General features: G+C 51.6%; 1 protein-coding gene across 2 annotated transcripts in view; it reads left to right on the top strand.

The window, feature by feature from the left end:
* N (neurogenic locus Notch protein) overlaps nt 1-20,392 on the top strand; it is an 87,047-nt gene that overhangs the window by 25,599 nt on the left and 41,056 nt on the right. For both annotated transcript variants that reach the window (XM_075879270.1, XM_037413912.2), the window contains exon 2: nt 5,437-5,518. In XM_075879270.1, coding sequence (XP_075735385.1) covers nt 5,437-5,518 — 82 coding nt within the window. The remainder of the gene's footprint in view (nt 1-5,436; nt 5,519-20,392) is intronic.

Here is a 20,392-nt window from a genome sequence, read left to right as displayed (position 1 = left end):
TACCCCCTGGTCAGTGTATCGAGCAGATTTTGCCCCCCCTCTTAAGTGACTAGGGGTAGTGGCGGCTGCCCCCCCCCCCCCCCCTGCCCCACTCGTGTGCACTCCTATGCTGAAGGGGCGTGAAGCGTCTCCAAGTAACAGCGACCGTGCGCAAGCTATATAGTGTGAATTGTGCGTAGCATCTGTTAACGTACGGTTTATGAATAAAATGTGCTGTCGCAGCCTTTTTCCAAGTATTTCTGTTTAGCCTGACAAACCGCGCCATATCGCGACTGCGCTTCATTTCGCCGTCGGTGCGCTGAAAGTAATGACCAAATAGCGGCAAGTCGCCGTTCCCGTGCGGGACCGTCCCGAAACGTTCCGATTGTTTCTCACCTCGACTTGACCAGTGACTGAATCATCATTATCATCAACAATTAGCGATGCGGGCGGCAATCGGTATGGTGAGAATCGGGTGACTGGTTGCGGTGTTGCTGGCAGTATCCCACATAATGGAACTGTTGTGTGCGCGCGTCTCTCTCCTTTTCTGTAATTACTCTTTGCAGAGGGGGCCGGGTAGGAAGATTGGGTCGAGTGCCATTTTGTACTCTGTATGCCACGTCAAAAAAATTTCAAAAACTCGGGGGAGGGAGCTTAACATTTTTGTTTTGCCAGTTTGACTGATACTCTTAGACGCAGTTGCCATTGACACTCATCATTTTCCCCTTCGTTTTCACGCGTTCCGACCGCTACCCTGGACACGTGGCCGAGACACATTGGTGCTCCGTAAACTGAATAAAGCGCACATCTCGCGATACGTGCTACGTTGCACGGGCTGGCACCGAGAGTCTCACGTCGTGGGAACGCTGTGAAGGAAATCCCTCGCCACGAGTAAGAAGAAGAAAAAGTGTCCTGTTTCGTGGGAAAAAAAGTGTAAGCGCACACTCTTGAGCTCCGATCGAACTCATCAAGTTGTCGACCTTGTGCAAAGCGCGACTCCCTGCTGCCAAATGGGCGCCGGCTTTCGTGCCGGCTTAAAAAAAATTGAGTAAGAGAGAATGCGAGGCAAATTAAACGTGTCCATCGGTGAGTCACCGATATCGCGTCAATCGCCGTCCTTTTTTCCCACATTACACTACGAGTACTCGGTGCTCGTTCGGCTTCGAAGAATATCGCAAAGGCATGTGCTAATACATTACGCGGCCTAGAATGGTTGAATGTCGCGTAATTTGTTTCGTTTCCAAATTGGAATTGACTGTTTCTATAAATTTCGCAAGATGGGCTTTCCTACAGGGACGCTCTCCAACCGAACACTCGCGTTCAGAGATTTTTGTTTTCACTCTAAGTGTATTCGCCCCTCCACGTTCCATCGAAAGTGGCCGAAGATACGAATTGTTTTAATTACTGCTCGAATATCCGCCTCATGATAAGCTCTCCCGGTCTACCAGGAGAAAGGGAGGAGGAAGAACGTGGGCTTGCGAATGTTGGTCATCCATCATAACACACATATGGGCCAGAGGTATCGCTGTGACCAAGTTGTACCTTTGTGTTTCTTTTGTGCGAAGAAAATGCGGGGATGAGCGTTTGAAGGATCTTTCTGGTAGACTATTGTCGATGTTGTTGATTTGATTGATTTTCAGGGTTTAACGTCCCAAAACCACCATATGATTATGAGAGACGCCGTAGTGGAGGGCTCCGGAAATTTCGACCACCTGGGGTTCTTTAACGTGCACCCAAATCTGAGCACGCGGGCCTACAACATTTTCGCCTTCATCGGAAATGCAGCCGCCGCAGCCGGGATTCGATCCCGCGACCTGCGGGTCAGTAGCCGAGTACCTTAGCTACTAGACTACCGTGGCGGGGCTATTGTCGATGTTATTCGGTTAGAAAATATACCGTCTCGCGCATACCTAGTACCGTTTTTTTTTTTTCTGGCAAATTGTCTCTTGCACGCAGAAAGCTGAGGCAAAAATTCGGGAACAGTTCGCGATGTGAGAGATCTTCATTTTCAGCTCATTCTATGTCCGCTCCTGGACGAAGACCTCTCCCCACGATAACCAATTTACCCTACCTTGTCATGTGCGAGCTGTTTCCATTCTATGTCTGTTAAATTACCGTTTTCGTCACTCCATCTAACCCTCTTCCGGTTATGTTTTCCATCTCTTGCCATTCATTCAATCGCTCTCTAACTGACTATCGCTTGTCTATCTTGAATTGAAATAAGTAAAGAAGGTGGGGAAATTCCACCTCCGTGGAACAGTGGCTAGGGTGCTCGGCTGCTGCCTCGAAGGTCGTGGGTTCGATTCCGGCCGCGGCGGTCACTTTTCGATGCAGGTGAAATGGTAGAGGCCCGAGTACTGTGGGATATTAGTGCACGTTAGATAACACGAGATGGTCGAAATTTCTGGAGCCCTGCGCTACGGCGTCTCTCATAATCATATGGTGGTTTTGGTACGTTAAACCCCAGAGATTATTATTATTATTATTATTATTATTATTATTATTATTATTATTATTATTATTATTATTATTATTATTATTACAGAAGGTGGGAATAATAAGTCAAATAAGACGTTTGGTAGTCGCCCACGGTGTTTAATAGGAAGGCCCACCAAAACACCACCCCGCACTTGTTTCCTTGTGCTGTTGTTAGAAATGTTAACCTCTTCAGAACGTAGCGGTTTTACACGTGAAGTGTGGTTTGATGTGCCTGTCACGCTGATACTCGAAGAGTGCGCACAGCAGTAAAAAAAGAGTGAACAAAAAAAAAACAGATGGTTTCATAGACCGGGCATAGAGAGGGAACCGGTAGTAGTCGGGCCTGTGCTCGGTCTGAGGCAGAGCAGGCCCAGGAACCGGAATGGAGGGAAAGAGGACCGCGGCGACGGCCCACCGACGAGACTGCCCCGCCGGCGGGGGGGCTCTCCTCCTATGCACTGGCGACCGAAAAGCCGAACAATGGACCGACGCTCTGCCTTTGCCTCACCTGCGTGTATACAAGCGCGTGGCGGCAACGGTACGCTTCAGATGCGACACGTAGTGCGTCGATTTTAATTAGCGGTGTCAAGACCGCGTACCAATCGTTGAAAGCTAAGCGCTCTTATTACTTTGTCCCTTTGTTGTCCCTAGAGCTATGTCAACAACTGCGTGCCCGAACTAAGTCGCGCTAAGGCAAGAACTTCATAGCTCCGCATACGTGTGTTTGCGGGCGAGAACACCGGCGTTCGCTGTGCAGACGTACGTGCTTATATCGTGGCATTTTATTATTTATTTTTTTTCCTTAAAAAATCAAACAAAAAGTTTGGGTCGAACTGCTATGCGCCGGCGGCATCGCCACTTTCTGTCAAGTCCATACGGAACCGCTCGGAGAAGGTTCATTTAAACTTCATTTAATGACGAAAAGAACAACGTGGAAGCGAATCTAGCGGAAGCCTGCGGAAAAGCGAAACGCCCCGTTGTCGTGTGGGACGCAACAGCGCTCCCCCTCGGCGACGCCTGGCTTGGGGATGACGCGTTTCTGTGCCGGGGCGCTCGCTCCCACCGGCACTGCTTCACTCTGGGGCCTGCTTTCTGTCAGCCGGACGTCTTCGCGTCTTGCCCTGTCGCACGCAGCCCCGTGAGTGCGTGCCCCCGCCTGGTGACTGGCACTTTGTTTCGAGCTCGCCGAGTTGCTGCTTCGTGGAAACAAGACTCAGGGAGCGAGCCTTGACAGGGAGGCAACACGAAGGAGAGAAAAAAATAACAATAATAAGCGTCGTCCCCTCGTATGAGAGTGACTCGCATGCAGAAGTGAGGAGAACGAAAATACGCAACGACAAAACTTCTAAGGCACGGAGCAAGCTCGCGCGGCACGCAGCAGGCGATCGAAAGAAAAAAGGAGCTGAAGGCCGTACTCATAAAGTAGAGCGTTTTAGGGCCCTTGCGGAGTCGCAGTATATGGGCGTCTCTGTGTGTGCGCGGAGAGAGGTCATAACAGGCGAGGAGGTTCCTTTTGAAATATGGGCCTATAATTCCTGAAAGTAACAAAAAAAGCGCGATCGCATATCTAATGTCTTAACGCGAACGACCGTCTTTCTTCTCAAAACCTTTGTTCCTCCATCCAGCTTTTGTTCTGGAAAATCACTTATCTATTCGGACCATGATCGAAAGCTGCCCAGGAGCCGCCACCGACGCTTATTCATACTCTCTTATTAAATATTCAGTACTGCCACGCTGCGGTGATCTAGTGGCTAAGGTACTCGGCTGCTGACCCGCAGGTCGCGGGATCGAATCCCGGCTGCATTTTCTATGGAGGCGAAAATGCTGTAGGCCAGTGTGCTCAGCTTTGGTTGCACGTTAAAGAACCCCAGGTGGTCGAAATTTCCGGAGCCCTCCACTACGGCGTCTCTGATAATCATATGGTGGTTTTGGGATGTTAAATCTCACAAATCAATCAATACTCGCAGGAGCACATGCTGACAGTTTTTACGCACAATCATAGTACAACGTCAATCATCCGCCTCGTGACATATACTGTGAACCGGGCAGCTGCGACTGTTTGTTATACCATTATTCGTCGGCATTGAAGAAGTCATCGTTTGCCTTTATTATAAGCGAACAATGAGAACCGAAAGCAACGGGCCGCGGACAAAACTAATCATACGCGTTCGCAGGGTTCACCTTAAAAGGGTCGAATGTTCATAGAAAGCCCCCCCCCCCCCCTTCCTGTTCGAACCCGGGGCGCATGCCTGTGAAGGTAATGACGCCTGTCATCTGGAAAGTAACTTTCATGTAACGGCGCGGTACAAATTATTTGTGTAACGTTATTCGAGGACAAAAGCTTGTTGGTGTCTTTACGGCCGAGGCCCCAAGTCCAGAGCTCCAGTAGCCTTAGGCACCCTCCGGACTTGATCTAGCCGCGCGACTTGCACTCCTGGGTCTCCGAGCGGGCGAATTGTGCCTCCCACTGGTAGGGACCGAAATGCCTGAAGCAAATGCGCAAAACGAACGCGTGGTTTCCTTCTCTCGTTTTTCGTCTCGCATTCTCACCTCATACCCGGTTCAATGCCGAAAGGCCCTAGAATATTTCGTATCATTCCAGAGTGTTTGACCTTGACGCCGACTCATTACAACACCGCAACAAGGAAAAAAAAAAGAAAAACAAGCAACAAAAATTTCAACCTTACGAGATCTAAATAGACTACGTATCTGGTCTTAAGCACGGTTGTATTGCGTACAGCCGCAAATAATTAAGTTTATTCAAATTTACGCAACTTTCGGCCGGGGTTGACATTCGAGCATGCGGGAGGCAACTTTGCGCGTGACCGTCGGACACGTCTGTGGACTCTCGGGTGTCGATATTCGAGTGCGCATACTACGCTTCCCACAATTCTCTCTGTTCAGTGTATGTTACTAGTCTCCTGTTGTATGCAGGACAACTAACACCATTGTTGTTTTTTCGTGCCTCCTCTGTCGCAGCTTTCGTGTCCTGCTCGCCCAATCCGTGCAAGAATGGAGCCTCCTGCGTGTCGTCCAACCCAAGCGGCGAGTCTCATTGCAAGTGAGTACATGCAAAAGACGTTTCGTGTGCGCAAAAGGTGTTTCAGCATCGCAGGCATGAAGTGCGTAGCATGGCTTGCCCTGCTTGAGTATCAAATACGCATCAAATAACGATAGGGACCAGCGGGGTAGCAGAAGGCTCGATACTGGTTACGCTGCTGTCTGGTAACTGTGACGCGGAAATGCCAGTTAAAAACAAAAAAAAGCCGCGACTTTCATATATGTTTTGACGTTTTCTAAAGATACCAGCAAGGGCGTAAAACAGTAGAAAAAAGAAAACAACTTTTGCGATGGCTAACTTTGCATATATGGATGACAGGACCAAGGTCGCGTCATGATCACTTACGCGGGCTACAATTCGGGTGCTTGATAGCGTCATTAAAGTTAAAAGGTCACGGGCTAAGTTCCAACTCATGCGTAGCAAAAACGAATACACCATTGTTCCTCCGAACGTAGTTAGTGAAACGAAGACATACACAAAAAAGGGAGGGGGAGGAGAATAGTCAACCGCATCGTTCGCTTTTGTCATGAGCTCGCCACCTAGTGTTGGCGAAAGCTGTAACGAAGTCTGAACGCCCTGAGGAAGAGCGTTGAGATTTGGTTGTTGCTTTGAGTTCTTTTAAAGAACCTTCGCATGTATGCTCTAGGATTTTAAGAGGCAGTGAACTTATGAATGCTTTCAGCGACTTGGTTTTTGTTGTGCGTTGATGTTTACAGCTTGTCGAAGGTACCACATGGCACGCTTCTCGCAGCATCCAGACGTGTGTTACTAACTTGCAGAGGGCGAGAAGTTTGGTAATGTATGGGAAAGCTGGGGGAAAAAAGAAGTCGTAGTAGAGTGAGAGCGTGTATGAGGACTTAACTAAACGAATGACAAACGAGAAAAATGAATGAGGCGAAGTTCGTACGTATCACTTGCTTGTTTGTATTTTATTTATTTTTCATGCTCTCAACTGTCTTGTGGTTTAGCTAACCTTACGTTTTACATGGCGTAGATACAGCCGGTGCCGCTACATTTCCCGAGTGAGCAACAGACTAGCAACTTCGGTTGAAGCAACTCCCGCTGAATGTCTCCCACGTATACCGCAACTCAAGAGTTTCGTCAATGTTAAGTTACGTCGCTTGCGAACCAAACGGAATGGTGCGATGTCAACGCAGACCCGTAAGTATGTGCATGTACTACACGCCACGTCCCGTGGAGAGGGCGTGGGCAGCAACCGAATCCTGACTACGGCGGCGGCGCCGCGCAGGTGAGGCTATAGGAAACAGCGGTTGCACCACTTCCCGCTTCATGGTTCCGCAACGGCACGCTGAACTGCCGCGGTTGTCTCGACTTACTGAACGCGACGCGTCCGCGACAGATGGGTGTCACCGGCGTCAAAGGGCCTGGCCGTTCTCAGGATTAGAAGTGCTACTTAAGCAGAAATCGGCGTTGTGGTCGATGTATGGGGCCAACAACATGTCTCACAGAATTGTAGAAACTCGGAAAAAATAATATTTTTGTCTCAGTTTTGAGCGAGATGCATCAAACACGGCACAGAATGCTGCAAGAAGAAGAGGCTGATACAAAAAATTAAAAAGAAAGAACGAGATTGGATAAGCGTACAACGCATGGCGTAGGACGTCAAATTCACAAGTTGCTACGGAAATTCGGCGAGTGCGCGGTAGAAGAATGTTTTGCATAAGAAAAGCATTCCATTCTGAAACATTGTCTCCGCATGATAAGCAGTGTTGAGAAAGCGGGCAGATAGTAAAAATTTACGCTGCGGTGAGAGAGAATCTGTTTCAATCATCTTTAAAAAAAACAACCCATTATTACCAATACTTGCGAGTGATTTAACAAGACTTATTGCCCGTCCTTTTTTTTGCAAAAAAATACTTTCATCTATATGCTTTTTAACCGTACACAAATAACGATGAGCATCTGATAACTACGTTCCTTGTTTTTTTTTTATTTTTGTATTGCGATGCAGATGTGCCCTTAAGGCCCGGTTGTCGTGTTTGCCATGTTTGTAACACACGTCAGTAATGAGAAGTCACTTGGAAAAGTAATTATGTTCCTGTGTCGTCTTCGGCTTGTAGAAGGGTAAGGGAACTCGGGAACATGGTGTTTCGGGTTCAACCGAGGCGTACGCATAGCTCATAGCTGAGCGGTTGAAGTTAGTGCAGATTTATTGATGTGGTCTTATTACCTTTGACTAATGGCACAACAGTTAGTTGGTTGATTTCGGCAGCATGGTGTCATACACAACACGGGTCGTGTCGTCTCGATAATCAGTGCAACTGCACCAGGCAGGTAGGTAGGTACTGAACATAATTGAGGTACTAACAAACAATTCCCCAGTTTTCATTGAGGGAGTGCTTTACAGTATACCATCTAAAATCTGCTCGTGCATTCGCGGCTATCCCGCCGAGCCCCGTGTGACGCAGTCCCTGGCCGGCAGTTTAAAATACGTGCTCCCTCTAGGACAAACTCTCGGCTGCACTGGCGAGATGGCGCCTTCCGAAGCCGCGTCGAATTATACAACAGAGCGCGGTCGACGGGACCGCGCTGGCACCTGGTATGATACAAGCGCCGCCGGCGCACGAGCCTCGCGGATACGAGCGAGCGGGGAGACATTTAATGGTTAAAGGACGCACTGGCTGGCGTTGGCGCATCGCGCTCGGTGAACATCTGTCACTCGCTCGAGGCGCAATGCCGTTAGCGGTCACGTGACAGGGCAGGTGTGTTGCGCGGCGGTGGCGGTTGGAGTCTGCCGGCTGCCGACCGAGGGAGATCCTCCTTTCACGGCCGACCGTTGGCGGCGGGGAGCGACCCTTTATTGGATACCCTTATTTTCCCCTCGCAGTGCTGCTGCTCCCCAAATTCGGCTGGCAGGCGGGGAATGTCGGTTGCGTGGCGGCCGCCATTAGACGTCGCGCAACGCGCCATGCCGTTAACAACGATCGCCGTCGTGCCCTGGGCCGCAGCGCCTTTCGCAGATACCGTATTTGATCCGCGGGTCTCGACACTGTGCACCGGCGACCAATAGGGTAGCGCCGACTAAGGGTCTGGACAATGAACATTTAAAAACCGGGACGCCACCGCGGTACCGAGTCGGGGTCTATGTAAAACGAACGATGCCGCGACATTACATGAACATTCATTTCGAGAGATATCTACAAAGATGGACAAGAAAGGGAAGAACGCTGCACTGTTCTCCTTTCTTCTGTCATTTGAAAGCGCTGGAAGCATTGGATGCTATTATCGTTTGCGACGGCCCCAGCTTATACTGCATTAACCATATCGCTTCGACAAGCGTGGCTGACGGTCATCTACATCAGGCATTGTAATCATCAGGCATTGGATCTACATCAGGCATTGTAATTTTCAGTAATGCTGCTTTGACTGCAGCGGTTGCTCCCACACGTGGAACTGCTCCACGTTTCGTGCGTCTCGACGTGAAAGCTCCGTGGGACGCCTCGCACGTGGAAGAAGACACGGTAATTATTGCCTTCTGGTTAAACGAACGTACGCTAGCCCATGAGACGGTCCGTGTTCAACAATTGCGCTGTTTAAGTGCGCTGCCGCCGCTCGAACGACTTGCGTGAAGGGACGAGAAAGAAGGCCACGCTGTGTTCGATGGGCGACCATGGTAGAATAGGACCGCGACTAGATTTATTTTTTTCCCCTATCTGCTTGCGGTGGGGCGTCGCGGAAGACGTAAATAGCGCCTTGCGGCAGTCAAATTACTGTCGACATCTCCATGCATTAGGACGTGCAACATTTTCCGAGTGCTCCCCCTTCCCCCTTTTTTTTCCCTCGGCAAGGTTGCGCAGATATTTGCTGATTACTCGAACGTTTAAAGTACCCGAAATTGCTGCTTGCTGGAAAATCCCGCATCTCAAGCAAACGGTCGACCAGGGGCGACTGATTATGCCGCAATAACACATGAAGCGGGACAACGCTGTCCGGAGGTGTTTTTGCCACGGGAAGGATCGGCCACTCTGTGGTTGATGAAAAAAAATTCACAAAAAGAATTTAATAAACGTTACTAAACACTTTTAAACGTTACTAAACACAAAAAAGGAAGGGTCCATATTCAAGTAGCATGACATCAATAGCTATATCTTTTTACGCGCACAGCTCCTTAAACCGTCACCCCGCCGTCACCGCCATCGAAGCTCCATGCAACATAGATACAGCGTCGGCGCTAAGATTCGGCCGCTCTAGCACGTACGGCAGGATCCTGTCGGGCGTAGAAGTTGTAGCTCCGCGCTCATCGTGCCTTAACCGCGTCCCATTTTCAAGGAGCTGCGCTCATCAATTGTATTCGTGCACGGAACAACTGCTAGTTTTTTTTTTTCTGTTTGTATACGCGAAACAGCGTTTTGTGTCGAAAATAAACGGAGGCGAAGTTGGAAGCTCACTTATTCTGTGCCAGCATGCAGGGTGCGCAAGTTATTTTACTATAAGACATAAGATGAGGCAACTAAGTTTAATTTAGCAAACGTTTATAGCGCTTCTTTCATCACTTTTTGTTCTTTCTCACACACGCGCAGAGTTTTCACGCTAGGGCTGTTAGTTCGGTCGCATCGAACAGTGCACTATAGTTCTATATAGTACCATATATATAGTAGCACAGTGCCGTATAGTTCTCTGACAAGGGAGTGCCGTTTTAGCTTCTCACTATCCGTCTTCAAGTAGATCTATCTATCTATCTATCTATCTATCTATCTATCTATCTATCTATCTATCTATCTATCTATCTATCGATCTATCTATCTATCTATCTATCTATCTCACAACCGCGATAAACTAACTCTTGACGCGCTTCGCATAATATATTCAATCTCACATTTACGTTGCACCCCACCCGCTATGCGCTGACTGCTCTGGTTCGTTACGTTACGTTACGTCGCGTTACGATGTGGCGTAGTGCGAAAATTTGCGCCTGATCGTGGACAATGTTCGAAGACGTTGCGACTACGTTTTCCCCGACCAGAAATTAGGAGTCGCGTTGGCGGAAGCGCGACCGAGGCATGGGCTTGCGTCACTGATATTTCGCGAGCGATCAACCACTGTTAAGAAAACACGACGGGGCAGTCCACATTGACCCGCGCGTGACCCCCTGCGCGGCGCGGAACAGACGGCCTACCCACGCCACAAGAGAGCGTAACATTTGAGCTCAACGCGGCCGAAGCATCGCTTGCTACGTAGGCCCGACGGAACGAGTCTGCGAGCATCGCGGGAAGGCGCCACGATGGTCCGGTCTTTGGCGTTCCGCGCAAGGACACACCGGCGCAGGCTGACCCAATTAGTGCCGCGAACCGGCCGCGCGCTGCGGAAAGTAAATGCGCTGCTAGAGTCGACCGAGGTCAGGCCGCGAGCCAACGGTGCCCAGCGGAAAGCACGGATGGCCGTCCCTTCGATGAGCGCTCGCTGCTGCAACGATGGCGACCGAGAAGGCCCACTCTCGCATTCTTCTTCGTCCGGAATGGTCAACTTGCACATCCCTGCGCTCCTTTACCTCGCAGGAGCCCGCCGACGCGCTTTTCGTATCAAATCATACGCGTCCGAAAAAGTTATACAGAACTTGAACGGTTCAACTGGCGCCATTGCACTTTCTCGTCCACGTCACGCGCTGGAATCGTGCAGAATCAGCGTTGCTTGACGCTTCGGCCTCTCTTAGGCGAAGTCAGAAACTGCCGTTAGTAGACTATTGTGATATTGTCTACGAAGAACGTGGTGCTCACAGAGGCGAAACCCTGGGAACCCCGGTGCCAGTTGAGCCCAACCACCTTTCATTTTGCCGCCGGGGGTCGCCCCACTGCAGGAACTGTTCCGCGCAGGTATCGACAGTTTTTCGAGCATCCCGCTCGGCCTTACGCGTACACCCCACCACAATCGTCGCCGGCAAACGGAACGGCGCTTTCGGAAACGAATCCCTCTGTTCGCGTTTTGAAATGCGCGTGCGTGCTATAGTGTCGAGCCAAAGCTCCCCTCTTCCCGCGGTCGCACCTCCGGAGTCACGGCCTTGGGAACCGAGTGGGCACAGTGCGATTGTGAAGAGAGCATGTCCCATGCGAGGAGACGGCAGAGGGAATAGCAGACAGCTCGCACTCAAGACCGTTTTGCTTGGTTGACTTGGGCCTTCGGCCTTGGGAATGGGGGGCTCCACGCAGCTTGTATTCAGTGCTTGGATCCGCACGCAGTTGCGACTTCATCCCTACCGCCTCAAGTTTCCCGGCTATGAGACCATTGGGCTAAAAGAGAAAGTACTCACGCAAAGTCAAGTAAGCAAACGAAAAAATCCGTTGTAGCGGAGCTAGTTCAGAACAATCTTCACAGAACCCGGAGTTCTGCTATAATAATAAAATTTGTAACTCTAACAATGGTTGACACTTTATCGTTGTGAGAATTAGTCAACAGTTATAAGCTTTCGGTTCAGCGCGTGAGATGAAGTTGGTAGTGGCATTGAAAACGCACAAAAGTTAGATCACTTATTCATTTATTTACATGTACTGTAGCCCATTGGTTACGCTATACATTACTAATAACAGCAGATTATTGTACTTAATTAGATAGATAATAGCCCTGGCCCTCACTGATTGTTTTTCTCGTCATTAATGCTAGTCGACAGCTGACATGTACCCTGAACCATGGGTTTCTCGCGCGACTCCACTGCGAAAGCCCGTTTCCTCCATCCGGGCCGTTGTCGTCCACTTTTCCGGTCTCCCTTGACGGCACCGCCCGGTCGGCGCTGCTCGGCGAGGGGTAGCCGTACCCTGATCGCACATTTCGGCGCTCTCTTCGTTTCGGTCTCCATTGTTTGAGAAGCATCTCCAGGAAGCTCGGCGGCGAGGAAGCGCGCGCCTCGAAAGTTGGCCTCCTCCGCACAGCTGAGTCCAGAGGCGAGCGATTCACGGGTCTAAAGCCACCCGCGACGCCACGCTATTGAGAAAGCGCCGCGCATGTGGGGTGACTCTTACAGTGGGTGCCTGGTTGCGCACAGTCTTGGATGCATCGCATGATGAGTTACGTAGCTAGCCTTCGGCTCGTCGCCGTGCATGGGCTCGATGGGGCGATAGCGCGTGCCTAAAGAGATGCGTGGCGCGTTCGTCGTACATTCTCAAGTAAACGTCGGAGTGAAACTATGTCGAAACAATCGCATCGCAGGCTTGGTGGCATCACTAACGGTACGCTGGCGAATACTAGCCTCAACGAGGTCGTTTGAGTATTAGATGGTTACCTTTCTACATTAAACAAATTATTTCGCTACCCCTACAAGTGCCGCGTTAAAAAGCTTTTACGCCGTCAGCAGATCGCCCCTCTTTGCGCCACACTCCCCAGTGGACCGTGCGGTTTCTTTATTAGCGCGCGCCTACACTTCCGCAGATATGACACCACCCATCATCCTCATTGAGACAAACAGTGTCGCTCGCTGCGTTACAGCTTTCGTTGGCCCCTTGACGATGATCTTATTTTTTTGTACGGTCTGTGTGACGGAAATGAAGCGTCCTCCTCGGTCTCTGCGGAAGCCGACGGGCTGCGACCACGGCGTAGTGCAGCGTTGATGAGGCCGGCAAAGTTAGGAAAACGGGAGGGGGGACGCAGTAGACGGAAGAGCGAAAACAAGGTCTAGAGGGTGAGGAGACGAGCGAAACGAGCAAACTGGACCGGGATGGCCCACCCGAGCGTCGGCAGTGCGGACAGGATGGGAAGAGGGGGGGACGGCGTGACACGGCTATATATGAAGGAGAGAAAGAGCGGCCGTCGCTGATGTTCCGGGGCGACGCAGGAAGGCGCCAATTAGGCGCAAACAAGGACGGACGGCCATTCGGCGCGCCGCCCCTTTATTTTTTGTGTTTCGCCAAGCTGCGTATCCCTCGTGCACGACCCCACATCATGAACTCGCGAGTGTTTTTTTTTTAATTATTATTCGTAACTGTTAGTTATTCTTGTGGCTTGGCATGCAAGCACGAAGCCTTTGAACGACCGGCTAAACCAAAAGGGAGAAAATGATGGTTATATCGGCCTAACTCTTTACATTGGCCTGTGTGCTTTCGTCGCTTTTTTTCTTTCTTTCTTTCTTTCTTTCTTTCTTTCTTTTTGCAGCTCAGTTTCTAGAGCACTATCTTGTTTTGACAATGGGAGACGCAAACCGCGCGCTTCGCGGCAGTGCGTGCAGATGCGACATAGAATGCAGGGCGGTGCAGGCGGAGATTCGGCGCGCACACCGACTAGCGCCGACGAACGAAGACAGATTAGCGTCGTCCTGTGGGACACGGGAACAGCGAAGAAGCCCGAGATATGGGAAAACGGAAATGGAGCGCCCTGACGCCAGCCAATCGCTTTCTCGCTGCCAATCGAAGAAAAAAGAAGAAAGGTGCGCTTGCGCCGAGTCGTCGCACCGTGAGAAAAACTGGAGAGTGCGACATGGGACACCAGTGGTCGTACGCGGCTTGGCTGCTTGCATTGCTTCTTGTCGAAAAAACCAACCGGATCCGCGCGCGCTCTCAAGCCGGAAGGAAGACGTGATCGAACTGCTAATTTGCCTCTCAACGACGCGGTTAGCGAACGTCGTGTCTTGAAACCACCGCGTGTGTTGCTGGCTATCGGCCGTTCCATCTTGTCGCGTAGCAGCGCAGTCCTCACGGTGCATTGCGATTCACTACGAGATTTAAAATGAGTCCTGTGACCCGACTCGCCCGCGAAGCGGTTTGTTGTCGACATTGAGCAAGGATGGCGCTCACGTACACGGCGCCCCTAAAACAACGGGACAAAAATAGGTATACGCGGAATATTCCTTACGAAGCGCGGGATAAACATTTAGTTCGCTAGAGAAACGTAGTGTGTGGCGCTTCGAAGGGAGCCATCTCGACATCTGCCGTGCGCCCATGGAAAGCAGCTGCCGTATGGGAACGTAACCCTTGATGATAAGACAGCCTCGTAGCCGGCTCCTCTTTGTCTCGCACTGCTGTACAAACTGACTAAAGGGAGGATGTGGCGTGCAGGCCAGATCGCGAGGTGGGTTCACGTGCTTACAGTTAGGCACAGGAATCGCTATACGCATTGAGAAGAACCAAACGGCAACCAAGAAATAGATAACAGCGTAGCAGACTGAAAGAGCCGCCGCCGCCGCAAAACAGTGCTGCATCCATTCCTGTGCATTGCACTGCGCGATTTGCTTGCAGAAGAGGATATGATTTATATGTGGGGTTTAACGTCCCAAAACCACCATATGATTATGAGAGACGCCGTAGTGGAGGGCTCCGGAAATTTAGACCACCTGGGGTTCTTTAACGTGCACCCAAATCTGAGCACACGGGCCTACAACATTTCCGCCTCCATTTGCAGAAGAGGAAGGGAAAAAAAAAAGGCATCTGAACTGCCTTGTGTTCCAGTGCTGTTGCTCCATCGGGAGTCCTGCTGGGCGTGATGACTGTTCTCTGTGCGTACGGCCGTTTCGACCGATTCTCGTGCAAGGACACGTGCTTGGTGTGCTCTCGCAAGGACATCGGGTGAGGCAGCCGACGGAACGACAGGCAGAACTACTTTACGCCCCCGGGGCGAGAAAAAAACATCGTTTGTGTTCGACGCGTGGTATAAAATGGTCAACAAGTGTTCTACATGGCTGGCGCTGTCGCCTTAGAGAATGAGAGAGAAGTACATTTGCAAATAAATAAATAAATAAATAAATAAATAAATAAATAAATAAATAAATGCACACAATCAACTCTCATCGTCGCGAGAGAGCTATCCGTACAAAGGCAATGTAGCGCTTCTAAGGAATGCGTCTGAGTCGATGCATGGTCTTGAGCGTGTTCAACGGGGCGTGCATTTCTAACACGATGCGCGTATGATCCAATCGGTGCACGTCGTTGAGCGAAATCAGGCTGCGTTACGTGTTGCAGATGCCGCGCATAACAAGAAAGAAAAAGCGGGCTTGGAAAGTGGAGCAAAGATGGTTCTGCTTCTCATGAGCAGCTCACCCCGTTTACATCTTGCGCTGCCCGGAGCGCGTCTCATTAGCAGCGGCGGGAAGCAGCTATCGGCGCTGATCGTCGCCACCGGTGGGAACGGCCACCGATGCGCTCCTCGGCGCCATCCATTTGCATGCGGTCCGCGAGGTCGTTCCGCTCGCCGGCTACCGCGGCCGCGCGCAGCTTGCGGTTCCTCGGTGTGCATCGAGATGCCATGGCGAAACAGCGCTCGGCGGTCGGACGGCCTCGCCGCGGTGACCTCGCCAGCCCTGAGCCACAGTCCTGACCCGTTCTTTTGATCTCGGATGACTTCTGAGCATCGAACAAGTGGCTGTTGTTCAGAGCCGCGCAGGCTTGAGTTGGCCGATGAAGCGTTCGTGTGAAGCGCATTATACATATCGGTACAAAATAAAGTGCCTTCTCGTGCTATCGAGACACAGTACTTCTGAATGCGACTGTGAGGCCATGACACCTCTTTGCCGTATGAAGGTTCGCTGCAATGCCACGGTGCGGGTTCTTTGATGCGCTGAACGAAATATATCCCATGTCTGGCCCTACTGCCTTACAAGGCACTCGTACAGCTACCAGAGCTTGTGCGGTGACGTTGTCGTAAGCACTTGACCGGGACTTCAACATGCACCATGCTCATCTTTCATCGTTCGGACAATCACCAGAAGAAAAAAAAAACACGAATAAGATTTGAGAAATTCGTTACGTGACTGGCGTCTGCTGAAAACTCGTTATGGGGCATCGTGACTCGTGAAAACGCGTCGCGTGCAATAAGGCACGGCTTTGAAAGCTCGCACTTCCGGGCTCGCGAGTTACTTTCTTCCGGTCACGTGAGAGCTTCTTCGAAGGCGCCGACCGCACGCGCGTCGTGTGGTAATCGGCCACAACGCGCGCTCGTGAGCGGCCGTCCGACGACGCACACAGGCCTTCGCGGTTCACCGGGGTGGGTCACGAACCGGATTCGGTGCGGCCCCCGCCGCTACAGCGGGACAGCAGCCTCCGAGGAGGGGCCGCGCACCGCACGCCGAGAACGAAATTATACGGGACCAGCGACGGCGGGGTCACGTGGCCCGGCTGATGGGCAGCATTCCGGGAAAGGAGGCTGCTTGCCCACGTCCGGCGGTGACGAAGACCTCCGCAAGCCAGCCGATCGACATGGAAGAGATGAGAAAGTGAATGCGCTAGCATTTGTGGCGTTGGACCCTGAAGCTCAAAACTGTAGCCCCTTGACGACCATGCCGCGCGTTCACATTTCTTTCACCGCCGATCAGTTGTCATTGCTGGTTAATCCGAGGAAAAACTGGCGTCGTACGGAAGATTACGCACAAAATATACGGCTTTCTCTTACACAACAGAGACGCGCACGCACAAGCGTGCTTTGTTATGCGCTGCCCTCTAGCTCACTGACTATCCACACGCTTATTCACCGCAGCCTTTTCTTGGAACAGAAAAGCGTTTCAAAGACAATATAATATTTACGACAGTGTTTCTTGCTCGCTTGTTGGTGCGGAAGCGCGCTTGCTGACAGCTGCCTGCAGACATATGGGCCTCGACTACAGAAAGGTGTTTCTTTCTCTCTGTGTGTGTGTTTGTGAACAGGCATCGACGTACGGCAGGGCTGTGGGAAAGGCGGGCACGAATTCAGATGTGCTGGACAGCCTTCATTGCCCGTTCGAAGAAAGCAGAAGTGCGCCTTCTATGGCAGTACAAGCTCACACGGCGCTCCGCCAAGTTGACGTAGCGCACGTCAACTTGCGTGCTCTCCACCCTGGATCTTTGTTACGCTGGATGCTCCAATAGAAATTCGGGAGGTATCTTCACAACTCCGCTTTCCAGTATTTTATTTTTTTCCCTTGTGATACACACTTTTTGGCGAGCGAACGCGGAGCGGCGTCATACCAAAGCATATCTTGAACACAAAGAAATCAAAACTATAGTGGGATTAGGTTGCTATATGACATATATGCACCCCGAGTAAGCCAAATACATGTTAGACAGTCCGCTGTCAAGTGATCATACCAAAATTCAGGTCTGACTCAAATGCTAAAACTATGACGATAGTTATAGCGCGAGAACAGAACGACGACACAGAGACAAGAAGGACACGAAGGACACGAGCGCTTCTTGTCTCTGTGTCGTCATTCTGCTCTCGCGCTGTAAGTATTGTCATTTCATACCAACTATCCCAAGCTGCCACACGCTAAAACTATGCCTTAAACTGCGCAACGTCTACACGGATGCGAATTCACCGCATATATCGAAATGACGGGTATAACGAAACTGTTGTTTCGTGTCCGTCCAGTGTTTGTACAACAAAAGTGTGCCTACTTTGCCCTCAGTTTCGTTATAACGAAGTTCGATGAGTGTACGCCAGTTCTCTTATCGCGCCGTTTCCTATTCGTAGTGAAGCTTGTGGCAAGCCATAAATGCGCCGAGCGAAATGCAGTGTGCTTGTGTAACCGTTTCCGAAGATGAAGAGTGCAGACACTTGCAGTGTCAGCGGCCTTTCTGTTCGAATTCGTCTGATCGGCGACCCCTCTCTATCTTTGTTGCCACTGAAGACAGATGCACCGCGGCATTCCAGCGGCATGGAGCCGCGCGGACCGGTTGGCGAGGCGCACTCCCGCTGACCGGCATCGCCGTCTCTGCATGGCGATCACGCGCGCCCTGGGCCGGGATGGACGCTGCGGTCGTCTCCCCCAGCGAGTTTCTTCCTCGCGAGAGGAGCCGCAGCCTGTTTTCTTCTTCACCAGCGTGAGAGAGGGTCTTATCTCCGCCGCTGTTCAGTCGGTTCGAGGTGGCTGCATGCAATCGCGCCCTTCGGCGGCCGGGGGTGCCGTCGACGTGCGCCGCATCCCAACCGAGGCGACGCCTATTTGGGGCGCGCGCGGATTTCGCACGCGTTGCGGCGACGGGATCGGTGTCCTCGTGGTGGGCCGCCGTTCCCAATCTTCCGCCGTCGCGCTTGCGACGGTCCTTCTGCACGACTCCCTGCCCACGCCCTGTGCGAGTGCGCACCGCCGTTTGGTAGAGCATCAGCAGCCACCTCGTCACTGATGGCCCTCTGGCGCGCTTGCGCGAGGGCCGTCGAGCGAACTGCGAGCAAGTCGGCCGCCACCCCAATCTTTTGGCGGCGCGTGTTTATCTATGCATTGTCGCTGCGAACACTTCTTACGCAATCCTCCGCTGCGGGAGAGCAAAGCAAGTTGAGCAAACATGTCGCGCCTCCTCCGCCTCGCGGAGAATTTCAGTAGTCGCGTGCGAAGCGGCACTTGTGCTTTCCGGCTTCTGAGCCTTGCGCCGACATGCACCACTGCTGGGGTCATCCCTGCGAGCAGTTCCTGGGAAACAATGAGCGACCGCCTCGGTTGAAATCGGGTCGTTATACATCGGAGTCCGACCAAATGGTCCCTTCGGCATGATTCAAGCTCCTGCAGACCCTGTCTCGGCCGTTCTGGTCGATCGTCGTGTTAGGCGCGGTCCCAGGTGAGCCTAATGCGTCCCCGTGGCTGACCACGGGAGGATTCCAGGACAATGGGAACTAAAAGAAACCGGCGGCTCAGCGGTGTTCCGCCCATGCGGCGTCTCTGCGAAGTCGCTTTGTTTGCGGAACCACCGAGGCGGCCGCGCAAGTGCTCTGCGGTCATTGTGCGGACAACTCAGCCAGAAACGACCACCACAAGCGCATTAAGCCGCCCGTCCATCCAGTAGCTCGACTAGGCACGCGGATGCAGATTGTTGGTTCGACGTCTGCGCCGTCTCAGCATCAGCGGCTATCATCGGTGCTCTTGAATTCCGCCCACTCCATTAGACTGCAGAAACATCCAGCCGAGATGAAAGCACTCTAACGTATTTGCAAAACGTCGGAGTTGCTCATTCGGCCCCGGATAGCGCGTGTCCATATGCTTAGTATATCTCAAGACAGCACGCACGCGATGCTCAGAAATGTTCCGCCGTTACATGCATGCAGTAAATAACATCTACTTGCGGCTCTCAACGGCATTGCAGAATTGGCACGCTCGGCCTGCGGGAGCGGAAACACCGCCCATAATTTCGCACACAGCAGCGTGCCAGCGCGCACGCGTTTGGCGGCGCTAGCTGGCTCGCAATGCGAGGTCGGCCGGCCCACTCTTCTGGCACGCCTAACGCGCAGCTCTTGACCGGTGGCAGCCAATGAGCAGTACTCTGGCATCCAGAAGCCGTGGGCGCACATCGCCCGCGTTTCAGCCCGAGCTCCATGCTTCCACGCATGGTCTATTCTAGCATGCCAACGTCGGAGGAATGGAGAGCTCGCATCGAAGCCGCATTTTATGGTTGTGACGCATCAGTTCTCAAAAGTGTTCGAAGACAACACAGACCACAAACAGAGCATTGGAGCTGCTGCATAAAAGAGCAATTCCCATAAGAAAATCTCGGTATTCGATGGACGTTTTCGGTATCCTACAGTGCCGTCCGTATTCGCTCCTTGAGCCTAACCTGATGACGAACCTGTCAGTGAAGGTTGGGGCTGGTCTCTCGCAAAGAATAGTTACGCCTAGAAACCATCGAAATCGACCGAGGTTTCGTTTCTCACATTCGCGTTCTTATCAGCCGAGCGAATGGAGGTTATATTTCAAGTTCGCCGCATAATCTGCTGCGAGAAGGAAATTAGTTACGCAAAGTTGTCAAACTGATGCGCTGGTAGGCTCAAAATGAAAAATAAAAGCAAGACATGAAGAGTGCGTTTGTAAGCACTTTCAGATGCAACCTCCTCTACACTGACTAGGCTAATGCATTCACTAATACGTGTATAGGTCGACCGTCAATCATAAGTATGTCGCCTTAGCAGTATCCGTCTGATTCATTTCGAGATTTAATGAAAACGCTGCAAGAGGCACACGGGGAACGAGAGCAAGTCGTG

The sequence above is a fragment of the Rhipicephalus microplus genome, chromosome X, assembly GCF_043290135.1.
Source record: "Rhipicephalus microplus isolate Deutch F79 chromosome X, USDA_Rmic, whole genome shotgun sequence".
NCBI lineage: Eukaryota > Metazoa > Arthropoda > Arachnida > Ixodida > Ixodidae > Rhipicephalus > Rhipicephalus microplus.
The sequence above is the reverse complement of the archived record's forward strand: the minus strand, read 5'-3'. Positions and strand labels throughout refer to the sequence as shown.